Genomic DNA, 16960 nt, shown 5'->3' with positions numbered 1-16960 from the left:
TAAAGTGAGATGACTGCTGCAGCCCCATAGTCTTCTTTGGCTGGACTTAACCATCCAGAGGTCCTTTACCTTTTTCCTTACATATTCCTTTAGTTCATGAAAGGTACAAAATTACGAAAAGCACAGGGAATCTCAGAACACTAGAGCTTGGGTTTCTAAAGTGTAGCTGACCGGCAATAGCTTCAGGACAATCAGAAGCAATTCTCCCTCATTTGCTAATTGTTTGTTCCCAAGAGCAGTGCTTTTTTCCCCTTAAGAAATGTTTAGGGGTACTCTCATTTTCCTACTTGAAATACTGCCCCTCAATGAGGCCAAACTTAGATTCGCAAAATGTCTAGGGGTATGCGTATCCCCAGAAAAAAGCACTGTCCAAGAGGATCTGCTTAGATGTTGCAATGCTAGACTAGTTTAGGCGAGGCTAATGTTTTTGGGGCGCAGGATTCACCAACCCTCTGGGGCCACACACAGTTGTGGATATGGCCAAAAGAGGGTGTGGCCACTCAGCGCACTCACATGTGCGCAGACACCCACAGGCATACTGCCCCCCCCAGGTGTACAGATCACATAAGGAGGTGGGTTATTGCCCAGTACTGTGTTCACTTACCGGTAATCATTTTTGCTGCTGTCAAATTTAGAGGGGTCCTGTGGGGCAATATTAGACCCCCCCCCCAAACTGAGGGTTAGACAACCCTGAGCTAGTCCAATATGACATATTATACTATTTGCCGGGGAAAAAACAAATGTTGCAAACTAAGTTTTGTGCAAGCTGTTGAAACTGTCGCTGTGAATAGAAACGGGACACAAAATATGAATCTGGGGCAGCCAGTGCCAACGTAGTGCTGCGGCAATTGTTCCATCAGTGCAGACATTTCAGCTTGCCAGATGTGGTGATGCACCCTTCCCATACTGCTCTGGGGATTCTCCTGGTGGAAGGCGTAGTGCAGGCTTCCGTTAGTGGGACTCATTAGTTTAATACTGCCCAAAGCTATTTTTGTAATTGGGGAGAGGGGTTTAACTCTTTGTCGCTTGAATTCCTATGATAGGATTGAAATAACGGTAGTAAAAATAAATAGATCAATTTCGGTGATACTAGTAAAAAGGTAAAGGGACCCCTGACCATTAGGTCCAGTCGTGACCGACTCTGGGGTTGTGGCGCTCATCTCGCTTTATTGGCCGAGGGGGCCGGCGTACAGCTTCCGGGTCATGTGGCCAGCATGACTAAGCCGCTTCTGGCGAACCAGAGCAGCACATGGAAACACCGTTTACCTTCCCACCGGAGCGGTACCTATTTATCTACTTGCACTTTGATGTGATTTTGAACTGCTAGGTGGGCAGGAACAGGGACCGAGCAACGGGAGCTCACCCTGTTGTGGGGATTCAAACCTCCGACCTTCTGATCGTCAAGTCCTAGGCTCTGTGGTTTAACCTGCAGCGCCACCCGCGTCCCTCATGTGATACTGGTAGAAATGACCTAATTACAGCTATCTTCGTTGTCTTCAGAAATGCCTTGAATGTGGTGAAGAATGACTTAATAGCAAAAGTAGATGAGCTCACCTGCGAGAAGGATGTGCTGAAAGGAGAGCTGGAAGCTGTAAAACTGGCCAAACAAAAGCTTGAAGAGAAGAACAAGGAATTGGAAGAAGAACTTAGAAAGTGAGTGTAATACGCATGTTTCATGTACAGCAGAGAAGATCTTACCAGGGATTCGGCAACTAACTTCATTGATAACTCTTGCATCTTGTTTAGAGCCCGTGCGGAAGCAGAAGAAGCGAGGCAAAAAGCAAAGGAAGAGGATGATGTATGTAATTGCATTGGCAGCTTTTTATCTAATCCTGTTTCTTATTTGTGTAACATTGCTCTTAAAATACCCTGACCTTTTGAAAGAGTTTTTGAGAAGAAGGGTGCACTTGTCCTTTCTTTATCTGCTGCAACTCCTCTTGCAGTTGTAGAGTGGACTATGACATCTGGGGGATGCTGAATTAGTCTGCTTCCTCCACCCCACCCCTCCTTTGGACACCAAGGGGCTGTGAGGGGCTGCTTCCATTGTTGGCACTGTTTCTTCCCACCCATTACTGCACTTTATATATAGCCATAAACACCTGTAAATTATTTCGAAACGACTGTCTTAGGCCCTTAGTGCAGTTCATTGGTGATGTACATAATTTGCTACGCTAAGCATTCTTGGTTCTCTTTTCCCCCCACCCCCATGTGCAGAGTGACATTCCTACTGCTCAGAGAAAGCGATTCACTCGGGTTGAAATGGCCCGTGTCCTCATGGAAAGAAATCAGTATAAAGAGCGGCTAATGGAGCTCCAAGAAGCAGTGCGATGGACTGAGATGATACGGCAAGTGCAGTTTTCTTATGCTTGTTCATAGTATTTTATGGTTATGGTTGCAATGCCGGATAGAGAGAGAGAGAGTTTGGATTTGATATCCTGTTTTATCACTACCCGAGGGAGTCTCAAAGTGGCTAATATTCTCCTTTCCCTTCCTCCCCCACAAGAAACACTCTTTGAGGTGAGTGACGCTGAGAGACTTCAGAGAAGTGTGACTAGCACAAGGTCACCCAGCAGCTGCATGTGGAGGAGCGGGAAAGCGAACCCGGTTCCCCAGATTACGAATCTACCGCTCTTAACCACTACACCAGCACGCTGTCTCTCTCTCTCTCTCTCTCTGTCTCTGTCTCTGTCTCTCTCTCATATAATTGCAGTGGTTTGGACTAAATAATCATTTGGTCCCTTCCAACTGTACCAATCTGTGATTCTGTGAAACTGCTGCTATTATTGTATTGCATTGTGGAGAGTAGATTATTTTTAACAGTAAAAGGGGGCAGGACCATCAAAGGGGAAGGGCTGTAGCCCTTCTACATACTTCGCATGTAGAACATCCCAGGTTAACTTCCCAAGTAGGGCTGAGAGAGAGTCCTGCCTGAAAGCCTAGAGCAGCGGTTCTCAACCTGTGGGTCCCCAGATGTTGTTGGACTACAACTCCCACCATCCCTGAGCTCTGGCCTTGCTAGCTAGGGGTGATGGGAGTTGTAGTTCAACAACATCTGGGGACCCACAGGTTGAGAACTGCTGCTCTAGAGAGTTGCTGCCAGTCAGGGCAGAAAATAATGAGCCAGTGTTTCTCAAGCTTGTGTTTCCAGCTGTTGTTGGACTACAACTTGTATCATCCCAGACTTCTGGTCCTGCTAGCTAGAGATGATGGCAGTTGTAGTCTGGCAACAGCTGGGGACCCAAGTCTGAGAAACACTGATCTAGATGGACCAGGCAGCTTCCTACCCTCCCCACCCATTGCTTAGCTCTTAGCATCCCCCCCCCCAAAAGCTGGGCACACATTTAGTATCATACCTCTGAATGAAGAGATGGTGCTTGGCAGACAGACTCCAAGGAGATGATCTGCAGCAGTAGGAGGGGCGTACTGCACCTCTCACTTTGAACTTCTTCCCTAGGCACTCCTGTACTTTTAACATCTCATTTGGCTGCCACCTAATGGCTGGATGTGATTGCTGCAGTTTAGTTTTACTATGGAAAGATATTTAGACCTCTTTGTGACTAAGTTGACTTGTTTTGCATGAGCCACATTCTACCTTGGAGCAGCCCCCGTATTCCTTGCACATGCAGCTTTTGCAGCCATAATGCTTGGTACTTCCTCTGATAAAATTATTTTGTACACTTGGCTGTTTGGAACTGCTTTCCTAATGCATGCATGAGGTGGACAAAACCGTCATCGAGCGGTGGATGATTTTATCAGGAACTTAACCTTCTGTAAAATCGGCAGTGAACAAAAAAACAGATTGAAAAGCGCTTGATGCCCTTACACTGTTTACCATTCACCAGATAGACTTCATCAGATATATGTGTGTGTGTTTTTCAGGGATGAGCAGTCAAAATAGTAACTTGAATTTTTAGAATATCCAGATACTAATTTTGTTGAACAGTAATCTAACTTCATGTACAACTAAACCCAGAACAGGTTTAGAGGGCATGTGGCAGATGCACAGGAAGAAGTGAAGAATGGAAATGTCTTTCTGCTCAAACAGGCCTTGTTCTGCACACACATGCCCCACTTAGCACTATGTTAAATTGCACCCTGTTTATTCAGCAATCCCTCCCCACCCACCTCATCAATTTAATAGTATTGTATCTTGCAATCAGACAAGAGCCATTTGCTACTTTGATGTGTCGTGCAGAGCATTCTAGGTCATCCTATTGCTCAGCTAATTAGCTTTTGATTTTTTTCTTCAGGGCATCACGAGAAAATCCAGCCATGCAAGAGAAGAAGAGATCAAGCCTTTGGCAGTTGTAAGTACTGAAATGCAATCAGATGCTGGTATTATGCACAAAAGCCTTTTTTGTTTCTTTACTGCGCAAGGAACCAATAACAACAAACTTATTTTCTCTTTGCCATCTAGAATGCCAACTGGGTAAGACTGACCTTAAAGACAGATTGTAAGATGCATCTTGCAATGTTGGTTATGCACTTGGCTGAGAAACATAACTGCCTTAATATAATTGTGGCATTAAAAAAAAAGAAACCAGAATTCTGACACAAGAGTGCAGAGTTTTGTTAGCAGCTGTTCTATGAATATGAAAGTAAACTGAAGTTTGGGTAGCTTTTGGTGTGGTTTGCATATAATTTCAAGTACCCCAGAACTTGGTGTGAGAATTTGTGAAGTGCTAATTTATGATCCTTGTTCTAAACGTAATTACTGAAGCCAAATGTGAGAGAGTACTAAAATTGTGAGAGATTAATTATTGTGTGATTAAATATTAAAATCTTGTGGATCCTGGAAGTTATTTTATTTAATACTTTTTTGCGGTTTAAGATTTAATAGAAATCTTTGGGCTCCTGTCTAAATATCGTATTTTTCGTCCCATACAACGCTCCGTCCCCTAGGACACACCTAGTTTTTTGGGGGGGAAATAAAGGAAAAATTTTTTTCCTTTATTTCCCCCCAAAAAAGCAGGTCGGAGAAACCGAACCAGGTCAAGGAACAGCGGGATGGCGGCGCTGCGCCTCCCTGCTGTTCCCCGAGTTTGTGGGGCTGGCCGATGTCTGCCCAGCGCGAGGGGCGCTCTGATTCAGGGCGCCTCGCCCGCCGGGCGGCAGGCTGCTATCCGCAGCATGGGGAGCCCTGCGGGGAACTCCTGCAGGGCTCCCCACGCTGCGGATGTCTGTCCGGCGCGCGGGACGCTCTGCTTCAGGGCGCCCCGCCCACTGGGCGGCAGGCTGCTATCCGCAGCGTGGGGAGCCCTGCGGGGAACTCCTGCAGGGCTCCCCACGCTGCGGATGTGTTCCCGAAGCGCCGGGTGCCCTGAAAGCAGAGCGCCTGACGCTCCGAGAAGCAGGCTGCTATCCGCAGCCTAGACATCCCTGCGGGACCTCCCACAGGGCTGCCTAGGCTGCGGATGTGTTCCCGAAGCACCGGGCGCTCTGCTTTCAGGGTGCCCGACGCTCCGGGAAGGAGGCTGCTATCCGCAGCCTAGACATCCCTGCGGGACCTCCCATAGGGCTGCCTAGGCTGCGGATGTCTTCCTGAAGCCTGGAGAGTGAGAGGGGTCGGTGCGCACCGAGCCCTCTTGCTCTCCAAGCTTCAGCGAAAGCCTGCATTCGCCCCATAGGACGCACCCAGATTTCCCCTTCATTTTTGGAGGGGAAAAAGTGCGTCCTATAGGGCGAAAAATACGGTAAGTAGTGAATCTGCAGGACTTGGATGTGAAGGTGCTGGATTCTTGTGGAATTGTGTTTCTTTTACCTTTATTGTAGTTCATATTCTGAACTGAAACCAATCTTGTCCATCCCTGCCTTTTGCTGTGGGGAAACAGAATTCATTGAAGTTACGGATCCTCTACATCTGGACTCATAGTCTGGTAGTCTAGTAAACTTGTACTCTGTGGCATACGCATGATATACACAATGATATTTAGGTTATATGAAATGCTTTGGGCAAACCATCTGCAATCCTTACAACAATCTTGTCGGCTATGCCAGATTTATCTCCATGTTATAAATAATGGTGAGATGGAGGCAGCATCCTGCCTAAGGAACATTTACCAAGCTCTGTGATGAGTTGTGTGACTTACAGAGCAAAGCTCATGCTTTTAATCCCTATGGCACATCAACTGAGATAATGATCAAACTGCTTGTGTGCCTATAAGTTTTGGGGAAACTATACTGTTTATCAATGCTTCAGAGCCTGAATTACTGAATGGTGTTGCCTATGGTGGCCTTAACTATCTCGGGTCTAGAAATTTGCTATACAGATAGAGAAGCATCTCAAATTTTCAGGTGGAGGAGTCCAACCCACCCTGGGACCTCAGGATGAAGGGCAGGCAATAAAAGATGGAAATAAAAGTAAATACATGAAAATAAAAATAGAAGCCAGCATCACTTTTTTTTTGGTACCAGCCCTGTATGTATATAGAAAGCTGTTTTTGACACCACCTTTTCAGACACCAGAGCATTCTCTAGCCCCTGCGTAAATGCCAAGTCTTTATCTTCATTCTTGGCCTGGATGTGCATGGAATAGTTATTATGAGTGTTGCAAGCATAATGCTGCTGTTCTGATGGTGTGAGCTGTGTGGGACAGTTAATGGCTGCTGTGTTTGGGCCCATTCTTTTCTTACTATGTTTCCTTACTCATTGCTGTACATTTGAAGCCAGTTTGGCTTTTGGGTGTGTCTGTGTACTCACATGCTTCTACTTTTTTTTGTGGTCTCCAGTTTTAGCAGACTATTCAGCTCATCAGGCAATACTGCTAAGAAACCAGAACCGCCAGTTAATGTTAAGTACAATGCTCCAACCTCCCACATTACTCCATCAGTCAAGAAAAGAAGCAGCACTTTATCCCAGTTACCCAGTGACAAATCAAAAGCCTTTGATTTCCTCAGTGAAGAGTAAGACTTGCTTTGCTTATACAAACTAAAAGTATGCCAGCAATATAGAATTATTTGAATATATCAGCAATGCCAGCATGTATTGTAGTAGAAATATCAAAACCAGGGTTCAGGTTGATCAAACCTTGAAGTATTGGAATAACAGATAGTAGCTGTTGGATTTTTATGGACAAAAAGAAGACTGTGTGCTTAAATGTGGTAGCCTCTGTTGCATAACAGTTACAACAATTTATTCAACTTATTATATTATTATGCTTGGGGGCTGCATGACTAGTTAGCATGCCATGCCAGAATCTTGCTTGTTCTCAGAAATATCCTCGCCCATATTTATCTAGTTATCTGGTCCAAACATGGAATTAAGCAGTACCCTTGTCCCTTTATGATACTTCTGTGTAAAATAACCCATGATATCCATACAGCACACACTAATGTGGAATGTTGCCTTTGGGGAGGGGTATACCTTAAGTATAATGCCCTTTACTGCCTTACTTGAACTAATGTAACTTGTGCTTAAAATCCCTCCAGTGCCTTTCAGCACCGTCTTTCATTTCCATTCACAGTGCTCAGTTTGTATGTTTTGCCGAGGTAGAGCTTTTGTTAACTGTGTTTGCGAAGTTAGCATGAATCAGAGGACATAGGCCCAGAAACACATGTCACCGGTGCTCTGATGTATCTGTGGCTGGCTCCTCCCAGCACAGTGAAAGGTGCTATAATCTATGCAGCTCTAAATGGTTTCGGACCAGAGTAGTTCAGGGGCAGTCTCCTCCCATGGTACCCCATTAGGAACCCTATGATCTTAATAGACCAAATGAGCCAAGAGAGAACTGAACTGGGGCCTTTGAAAAGTTTGCCAGGGTATGCACAACCTCCTAACAACTTTTGAAACCGCAAAAAAGTAGCCTAGCTTGGTGTGGGCAAATATTTCCGCAAGCAAAGGAATGTGGTTGTGGGGTGAACTGAGGGGCAGGAAAGCGCTGTTTTCCTCTCCCATCATAAAACTACACTGACAAATACCAGCCAGTTCTATACTAACTGAAGCCTCCTTACAGTTTTGGGAGGCACCTTCATGTAGAGAACATTATAGTAGTCTATCCTTTAGATAACAGAAGTCTGAATCGGCATTGCCAAGTCCTCATCAAATAAAAGTGTTGCTGTCCTCTCTTCAGAGGTTGGTGGAAGGCACCCTGGGTTTCCAGGTATAACCAGAAGCCTCTTAAGGCTGTTAGTGTGAGAGATGAAGAGGTGGAATGGAAAATCCTCTCCATGATTAGAATTCCTAAATCCTCAGGTCCTATGGCCTGATTGTTACATTAGAGAACCTCTTTTGGGTGGAATACAGAATATGCAGAATATGGGTAATTTAAAAAGACCTTCAAATGAAAGCTTTCCACCATACCAGTTTGGTCGCAGCGTCAGACGTTGCTTCCCCCTCTTCATCCAGATACGTTACCAGATGCAGACTTCAGCAGAAGGTCGTGCCAGAGAGCCATGCTGCCCTAAAAGACTTAGAAGCATTGTGCTGCCAGTTTCTCACTGAGAGAAAAAAACAAGTACTTTGAAGGAAGTATAGTGTCCGGGGAGTAATACAGATTTCACTTGCGTATTAACTTTGAAGAACCTCTTCTGCCACCCCCTACATAACTTTGAAAAGTTTTATTTGGGCTAATGGGGATTGGAAGGTATAGAGGAACTTGGAATAAAAAAAATGTGTCCCTCCCTTTTGCCAAGGTCTGAGGCCAGTCTTGCCTCACGTAGAGAGCAGAAGAGAGAACAGTACCGCCAAGTGAAAGCCCATGTTCAGAAGGAAGATGGTAGAGTGCAAGCTTTTGGCTGGAGCCTTCCTCAGAAATATAAACAGGTATTGCGTTATCAACTGTTCATCCCTGTTCATGTGTTTTAGTTTGGGGATATTGTGGTGGCAAGTCACCGAAGGCATTTTCATTTTCAGCAAGGTGGGAAACCTGTAACCCTCCAGATTCCATCAACCTCAGCCAAAACATGGAGCTATTTAAATACCTGTGCAGAGATTATCATGCCTACAAATTGCCATATAGAATTATTATTATTAATTAAATTTCTATACCACACCTCATCTGAGGATCACAGGACAGTTTACAGTATAAAAAACGCAAAAATGCATACTACAGTGATACCTCTAGATACGAACGGGATCTGTTCCGGAGCCCCGTTCACATCTAGAAGTAAACGTAACTAGCGACGACACGTCTGCATGCGTCGCTTCTCGCCGCTTCTGTGCATGACGTCATTTTGAACGTCTGCGCATGGGCAAGCGGTGAAACCCAGAAGTAACACACTCCGTTACTTCCGGGTTGCCGAGGAGCGCAACTCGAACACGCTCAACTCGAAGCGTATTCAACCCGAGGTATGACTGTATAGAAAGAAAGAAAAATAACACACACACACACACACCAGTTTTAAAGGCCATAGATTGTTTAATTAGCCTAAGGCCTGGGAGAAGAGGAATGTTTTTGCCTGATGCCTAAATACATGTAATGCCTAAATACATGTAAATACACTGCACAAGAATAATACCCTGACAAAGCTAAAGCAAAATCGACAATTAAAAACAGCAGAGTCTGGGGCACTTTAAAGACTAGCAACTTTACTGTGGCACAAACTTTTGTGGGTGGCAATAAGAGTGGCCATTCATAAAAATAAAAAAGATGTTAAAAACACAGGCATCCTGGTATGGGTAAGCCAAGTAACAAATGTAGAGTGATAAAAATCATTTAACTCCACAAGTTGATAGCGTTGAACCTCTCATCTATTTCACATTGCAGTCTTCCTTTAAAACCAAGTATTACATAAAGCCTCCTTACAGCTCCACAGAAAACTAAAGCATCCTTGAAAGGGTTAGAAAGGATTTTAAAAAGCCTAGCAAAATGAAGGCAGGATTAACATAGTGCAGGTATGGGACTGAGCAAAGCAGTTTAGCGCTGCATTTTGAAATTCCAGGGCTGCTGCTGAAAGGAGACCTAAAACAAGGAAACCCTAAGCAAGGTCCCATCTGAACCCAGGGACCTGCATGTTGCACAAAGGATTTCTGGTTAATAGCTGAAGGCAATTCCTTTGTGGTGATCACAAAGCGTTGGTGATCTGTGGAGCTATCGTGTTTACTTGTAAAAATGAAATCTGGAACTAGTTTAAACCGGGAAGTTGGGCTTTCTTCATTCTTCTTATTAAAAAGCAGAATTTTCCCATTTAAATACAAATGCTGCTGTTCAGAAAGAACAACAACTAGCAATAAAAGGTCACTGAGCTGTGGGAAGAGTGGGATGGCTTTGTGTTCAAACCTCTTTGTAATGGAATGTTGTTACTGCACATTTTTCTGAAGTTTGAGAACGTGTGTGCTACCTTGCATATTTTTATGGAAAATGTTTCAAGGTCTTAAACCATGGGTAGACGAACTAAGGCACGGGGGCCGGATCCAGCCCAATCGCCTTCTAAATCCAGCCTGCGGGGCGGTCTGGGAATCAGTATGTTTTTACATGAGTAGAATGTGTCCTTTTATTTAAAATGCATCTCTGGGTTATTTGTGGGGCATAGGAAGTAGTTCAATTCCCCCCCCCCAATATCGTCTGCCCCCACAAGGTCTGAGGGGCAGTTGACTGGCCCCCTGCTGAAAAAGTTTGCTGACCCCTGTCTTAAACTATGATCTGCATAGATAAGTATAGCTTTAACCCCCTCCCAGTCTTTGTGCATAAGGCTTTGTTTATTTTACACTCCCCCCCTTTTTTATATATATATATTAGCTGCTGAGAAGGGCCTCTTAGCTAATCTGGCAAGATAGATTTTTAAAATTACAATACTGCCCCCCTCTGGCTTTGATCTCACTAGTGTATGACTTTAAACTTCCCAGACAGTCTAATATTCTGGTCATCTTGGCAAACCTATCAAATTCTGATATGGGCTTGTGACAAACTGGTCTGTAAGATGCCAGAAACGTTTTGAAGCAAAGTAAATATTTCTTTCTGACTTTTTAGGTTGTAAATGGTGGTGGCCAGGGGGATAACAAAATGAAGAACTTACCTGTGCCTGTTTACCTAAGGCCACTCGATGAAAAGGATACATCCATGAAGGTACACCTGTCTTCCTTTTTCTCCAGTTCCCTATTTTCAAATAAAGAATGCCCCATTAGTGATTTTTAGATGAGGCCTAATTCTGCACGAGCAAGTTATATCCTTGTTAGGTTCTGAGCAACGCCTAGTTTAATTTAAATTGCAGGTGCTTAATAAATACTTTTGAGAAACTCTGGTTTTTAAATATTGTCATATTGTTATTTCCCTAAAAGCATAATGTATGATAGGGTGCAACAAATGTTTGCTGTCTTTTTACGTCTTATAAAAAGACATGAGAACCAGGTTTTCCCAGCGGGTTTTTATAAAGTTCACTTGTTGTTTTGTAGCTTTGGTGTGCTGTAGGAGTTAATTTATCGGGAGGGAAGACAAGAGATGGCGGTTCAGTGGTTGGTGCCAGTGTGTTCTACAATGATGTGACGACTCTAGATGCAGAGAGCAACAAACAGAGGAGTGCATCACAGAGTAGCTTGGATAGATTAGATCAAGAACTCAAGGTAAGGTCAGAGGTATAATCAAAATGTGAAACTGTTTGCAAATCTATTAACACTTCAGGAAAATAGAAACTTCAATATTGTGTTCATAATTCAATAATTATGGCATGATTGGTTCAAAAACCTTTTGGTGCCTGCTCATGAACAAGAACCAGTATTTGCTTGCTAGTCCACTAGTCTTCATTAGACCCCAGATTTCCATGGAAAAACATTCATTTGCTTTTACAACACGTTTTGTATTGTATCCGTCCATCTAGGTCTAGGTTCCATTAGATGCTTCTTGGTTCCAAAGCTTTTATAGTGGCCAGGTGGAGCATTTGGAGAAGACGAAAAAATCTAGTTCCACAAGACCAGCATGTTTATGGCGTGACAGAAAACTTGCCTGTTCGGTTTAGTTCATGAAAGTGTATTTTGCATAGCTATGAAAATAATGTGGGGGAGTTTGTGTGTAAAACTACCTGCAACACTCCTGGTATTTAGTAATTCTGGTTGCTTATTCGTCTGCATTTGTAGAAAATGCACCTAGCAATTCACAGTGTGATTCTCTGCCACCCCCCACCAAATAAAAATAAGGTTGAACTAGTAAACTAGTAAACTCTAAAATGACACTGTGACCCAGTTGGCTAAGCCCAGTGATGGCTTCAGGTGATCAGGCAAACATGAGGGTTTCCTAGCAGAGAATATTGTGGCTGTAGTGCTCCTCCCGCCATCCTGCTGGCGCCTTGCTTCCCAGGGCTAAACCAGGGAGGAGGAGGAGGAGGAGGAGTTTGGACTTGATATCCCGCTTTACCACTACCCGAAGGAGTCTCAAAGCGGCTAACATCCTTTTTTCCCTTCCTCCCTCACAACAAACACTCTGTGAGTTGAGTGGGGCTGAGAGACTTCAAAGAAGTGTGACTGGCCCAAGGTCACCCAGCAGCTGCATGTGGAGGAGCGGAGATGCAAACCCGGTTCCCCAGATTACGAGACTACCGCTCTTAACCACTACACCACACTGGGATTGTTTTCATCATTGCAAGGCTAGTTGTCTCACTTCAGACAAACTACAAACTGTAACCGAGGCTTGTTCTTGGTTGTGGGCAGTTTGTTTGATGGAAAGCAGTTGTCAGCCTGGGTTTGTACATAACCTTGGCAGGATCATGGCATAGCTCTGGGTAGCGCAGTAGAACCAGGGGAAGAGTTCAGTAGTCTTAATCTTCTTTCTGGGAATCCCACACCTTTGCTCATTCACACTAATACACGGTTTAGGTTAGTGTTATATGCAAACTAGGCCTGCATATTGTGTAACGTTTACATTGGTTGGTCTTGGTTTCCGCCTACACAGGACCAGCAGAAAGAGCTGAGAAACCAGGAAGAATTGTCAAGCCTTGTGTGGATCTGTACTAGCACCCACTCTGCTACAAAAGTCATCATTGTAGATGCCAACCAGCCAGGAAACATCCTCGACAGTTTCATTGTTTGTAATTCTCATGTGCTTTGTATAGCTAGTGTACCAGGTAAGAGACTCAGGTGAGGGCGGCAATTGCTTGAGTTAACATGGGTTTGCTTCTGTCTGTTTTGGAACTGCTGTTAAAATTCAGCTGGGCAGTAAGCCTTTTTCAGGTAGTCATAATGTATGTAAATTGGCCAGTAAACTCCAAGTCAATTCAGCTTTTGCTATGGATTGTTACTGAACAACCTGATTCGTTCAAAATGTGGCTAAGCCATGATTTGTTTAACTTCCAACTTTTTTTGTACATCCATACCCACTTTTTTTGTACATCAGACAAAACAAGCTGCAGTGACTTCACTGTGATCCGTAAGGTTAAGCCTGGTTTCTTTAACCAGCTATGGTTAAAACAAACAAATGTGCATTACCTGCAAGCACAACCAAGGAGTAACTTGCTATGTAAAGTGAGAAAACCCTCCATTTAATGTCTGAGGGTGGAATATAACATAGTGCTAAGTCCTGTGTTCTGTCAGCACAGGAATTTCTGCTTGTGAAATGGAGCATTCTCCCCTATCCCCCTAAACCAGTTTTAGGCTTCACCCAACCCTCAGGAGCAGATTTGGGGAGGGTGTGGGGCAGGAGGGGGGACGTCTGGTTGCGTAAGTGGAAATCCTTATAGCATAGCTTAATAATAATAATAATAATAATAATAATAATAATAATAATAATAAATAATTATTATTTTATTTGTACCCCCACCCTCCCCAGCTGGAGCTGGGCTCAGAGCAGCTAACATCATATAAATAATACACTATGCATAAAAATAATCAATCAATCCTGCCCTGTACTTTTAAAAGAAGCTAATAATTGCTGCTATAGGATAGACAAATATATACTTAATTTACATTATTTATTTTGGAGTTTTTGGTGGTGATATTACATTGTGTTCTATACAGAGTCTTTTATCTGTATCTGAAGCCCTAACTCCATTAAAGCAGTGCTGTAAATTCTTCCTAAGAAGCTTATATGAAAAGTTGTTAGTCATGTCATCACTGCACCAACAATTAAAACTTTTGCTGTCAGAAATGCTACTTTGTTTTGGCTGTTTAAAACAAGTAGAATCCTAGTAACTAGACAAGTTCAACAACTATTTTTTAGGAACTCTCCCTTTTATTTCTGAACACTAAGAATTAATTGCTTTGTTTGTACCTTTTACATCATAGCAACCATACATATAACAATTCCCTCTTCTTAATGCCTGTTTTCACATCTACTTCTGACTTGTTCTTAAATTTCACTGAAATCTGGTGGGTAAGCTATGTGAAGGCATGCATTAGCTTCGCTAGATTTTGTGTTATGATAACAGCAAATTGCAAGTATTTTATGAAGATCACCAACCCGCAAAGGGCACTGAAAAGTTAACTATCCAAGGTACTGAATGAAACCTTACATTTTTGTTTCAGGAGCCCGCGAAACTGACTATCCTACAGGAGAAGAAGGGTCACAAGAACTGGACTCTGGTCTGGTGGACAAATCATCCTTGTCTGGCAGTATGAATAGCAACAGCTCGGCAGAAACAGACAGTCTTTTAGGAGGAATCACAGTAGTTGGTTGTACGGCAGAGGGTATTACAGGGCCTTCTGCTGCCCACAGTGCCAATGGTGCCTCCCCCGAGACAAATAAACAGCCAGGTATGAAAACATTCACAATTTTTATTCAAAATGTAGTTTGTTGCAGCATGAAAAATTTGAGTTATCGCATTTTAAAATGGAAGCAAAAACTTTCAGATCTCCTTGCAGGGAGGAAAGATGGTTTACTGGAGGGAAAGTGACCAAGCATGAAGCCCTTTCACATAATGCTTTTATCATATAGTTTAGTGTTGCATCCAAACATGGTCTGAAGGAGAAGCCTTGCACTTCTCCTAAGTGATAATCACAGGGTTAATTTTCTCTCTCTCCGAATATCCTTTATTAGGCATAGCAAACCACACACTATCAAACAGACACCATATTCAAATTGTGCAAAATACGAGCTCAGCATAACATTGTTTGTCCCAGTCAGATCTTTAACTCCAGAGAAAATCAATTTGCAAAAATAATACAATATAACGCTACCACATCACCGATCAATTAAGAACCACTAAATCTCTTTATAATGGCCCAGTCTTTCTACATGGACAGCACTCAAGAATTCAGCCACTATTAAAGTAATTTGATCATTCGTGTCCGAGAGCAGGTCCAAAGGGTTAATTATAATCGAACCTCTTCACAACTTCATCCATCCAGGGGATGTAAAAGTATATCTTTAGGAGCAGACAACATGCTTGTAGTCCATTTGAGCTTATTAATTCAACATGCTGATTTGTTACAGAAGAAGTGTGTTCTTTGTAGCAGGGATGGAGCATACATAATACAATGATGCTGCTTAGCAGACAGACTTGACACAGACTAATTCTGCCACTTGGCCATTCTACATACATCACCTTATCTTCTCAGTTTAGATACGTCTCTTCTGTATAAAAAACAAAAAGGAACGTAGAAAGAACCAAAGGAGTGGCTCATTAGGGCACACATTTTCATGCATGTTTTCTTGTGGTAAGGAACTGAGTGACCTATAACTGAAAAATGTACCTTAGACATTTCAGCTGAGAATGATGCAGTGGACGAGAACGTTCAGACGGCAGAGGAAGCGACCGAGGCGACAGAAGTCAATGCTGGCTCAGGAGAAGAAGCTGCAGATATTGCACAAACTGGAGTCTACACAGAACATGTCTTCACAGATCCTTTGGGAGTTCAGGATACCGTGGAGGGTTCTCCAGCATTTCAGCCTAGGTATGCCCCCCTTGGCATGAACAGAAAAGGAGAAGTAAAGGCAGAAAGAGATTATACTGCATTTCTAATGACAAATGTATTAACATCTTGTGGTACTGAGCTCCTAAATTTAAATTGGAATTACTAGAATGTGCAGACTAAGTAGAAGAGTATTGAAACAAGCCTAGTGTACTTTGAACAACCTTTTCATATTTTAACCATTTGACTTTCCCCTTCCTCTCAGCAACGAGTCAGATTTGTATAAGGATGTTGCTGTATTGCCAAATGAGCAGGATCTCGTAAGAGAAGAAGCACAGAAAATGAGCAGCCTTTTGCCAACAATGTGGCTTGGAGCCCAGAATGGATGGTAAACCAGGAACCTTAATTCCAAACTATTTCACTAATGGAAATGTGTCTAGTGATCAGTTCAGTTTTTCCTTTTCTGAGGCTGGTAAATAATTTCTCTTTTTTTAAAAAAATGAAACCTCAACCTTGAAATTTGCTCTGAATTACAGATTCAGGTGAGATTTTTAAACAATTAACACCGATGATTGACTAAGCCCCAATTAATCTTGTCAGAGACCCAGGCAAATAACTTAAACCTGGCACTTGAAAGTGGGAGGTTAGATAAGAGGTTCTGCTGTTACAGTATTGCACCTTTGTTTTAATAAGTAAAGTTTTATAGCCCGCCCTTAAGCAAGAGTACTGTTGGGTCAGCTAACAATAATAAAAAAACCACAATACAGTCATACCTCATGTTACGTTTGCTTCAGGTTGAACGTTTTCAGGTTGCATCCTGCGGCGGCCCGGAAGTACCGGAATGGGTTACTTCCGGGTTTCGCCGCATGCGCAGACACGCAAAATGACGTAACACACATGCACAGAAGCGGCGAATTGCGACACACGCAGACGCGGGTTGCATTCTGCTCATGTTGAGAACAGGCCTCTGGAACGGATCCCGTTTGCAACCAGAGGTACCACTGTAGTTATACAGAGGATTTTAAAAGCAGAGCAGCAGCTAAAACCAATTTCTGCTAAAAGAAGGCAGGGGGAGCTTAAAAAACAGTCTTCTACTCTATTTTTTACATTTCTGTCCCACCATTCCCCCCAAAGGAGTCCAGTGAACCTGCTTGAGGAGAGCATTCAGTAAATTAGAGCACCACTGTCAAAAAGACGATTTTCTTGGGTTGCCACCTGCATAACTTTTGACAGGGAGCACTTGGAGAAG

General features: G+C 43.2%; 1 protein-coding gene across 6 annotated transcripts in view; it reads left to right on the top strand.

Moving 5' to 3' along the window:
- The window catches only part of SPAG9 (sperm associated antigen 9), an 81958-nt gene that overhangs the window by 50334 nt on the left and 14664 nt on the right, over positions 1-16960 (top strand). For all 6 annotated transcript variants that reach the window (XM_083598081.1, XM_083598083.1, XM_083598082.1 and 3 more), the window contains 12 exons: positions 1501-1653; positions 1747-1798; positions 2215-2345; positions 4251-4307; positions 6729-6902; positions 8631-8760; positions 10907-11002; positions 11329-11496; positions 12818-12989; positions 14386-14613; positions 15558-15753; positions 15977-16099. In XM_083598081.1, the coding sequence (XP_083454207.1) occupies positions 1501-1653; positions 1747-1798; positions 2215-2345; positions 4251-4307; positions 6729-6902; positions 8631-8760; positions 10907-11002; positions 11329-11496; positions 12818-12989; positions 14386-14613; positions 15558-15753; positions 15977-16099 (1680 nt within the window). The remainder of the gene's footprint in view (positions 1-1500; positions 1654-1746; positions 1799-2214; positions 2346-4250; positions 4308-6728; positions 6903-8630; positions 8761-10906; positions 11003-11328; positions 11497-12817; positions 12990-14385; positions 14614-15557; positions 15754-15976; positions 16100-16960) is intronic.

This window comes from Podarcis filfolensis (assembly GCF_964270895.1).
Source record: "Podarcis filfolensis genome assembly, chromosome: 2".
Taxonomy (NCBI): domain Eukaryota; kingdom Metazoa; phylum Chordata; class Lepidosauria; order Squamata; family Lacertidae; genus Podarcis; species Podarcis filfolensis.
Note: the sequence above shows the minus strand (reverse complement) of the source record. Positions and strands in the feature narration are given on the sequence as shown.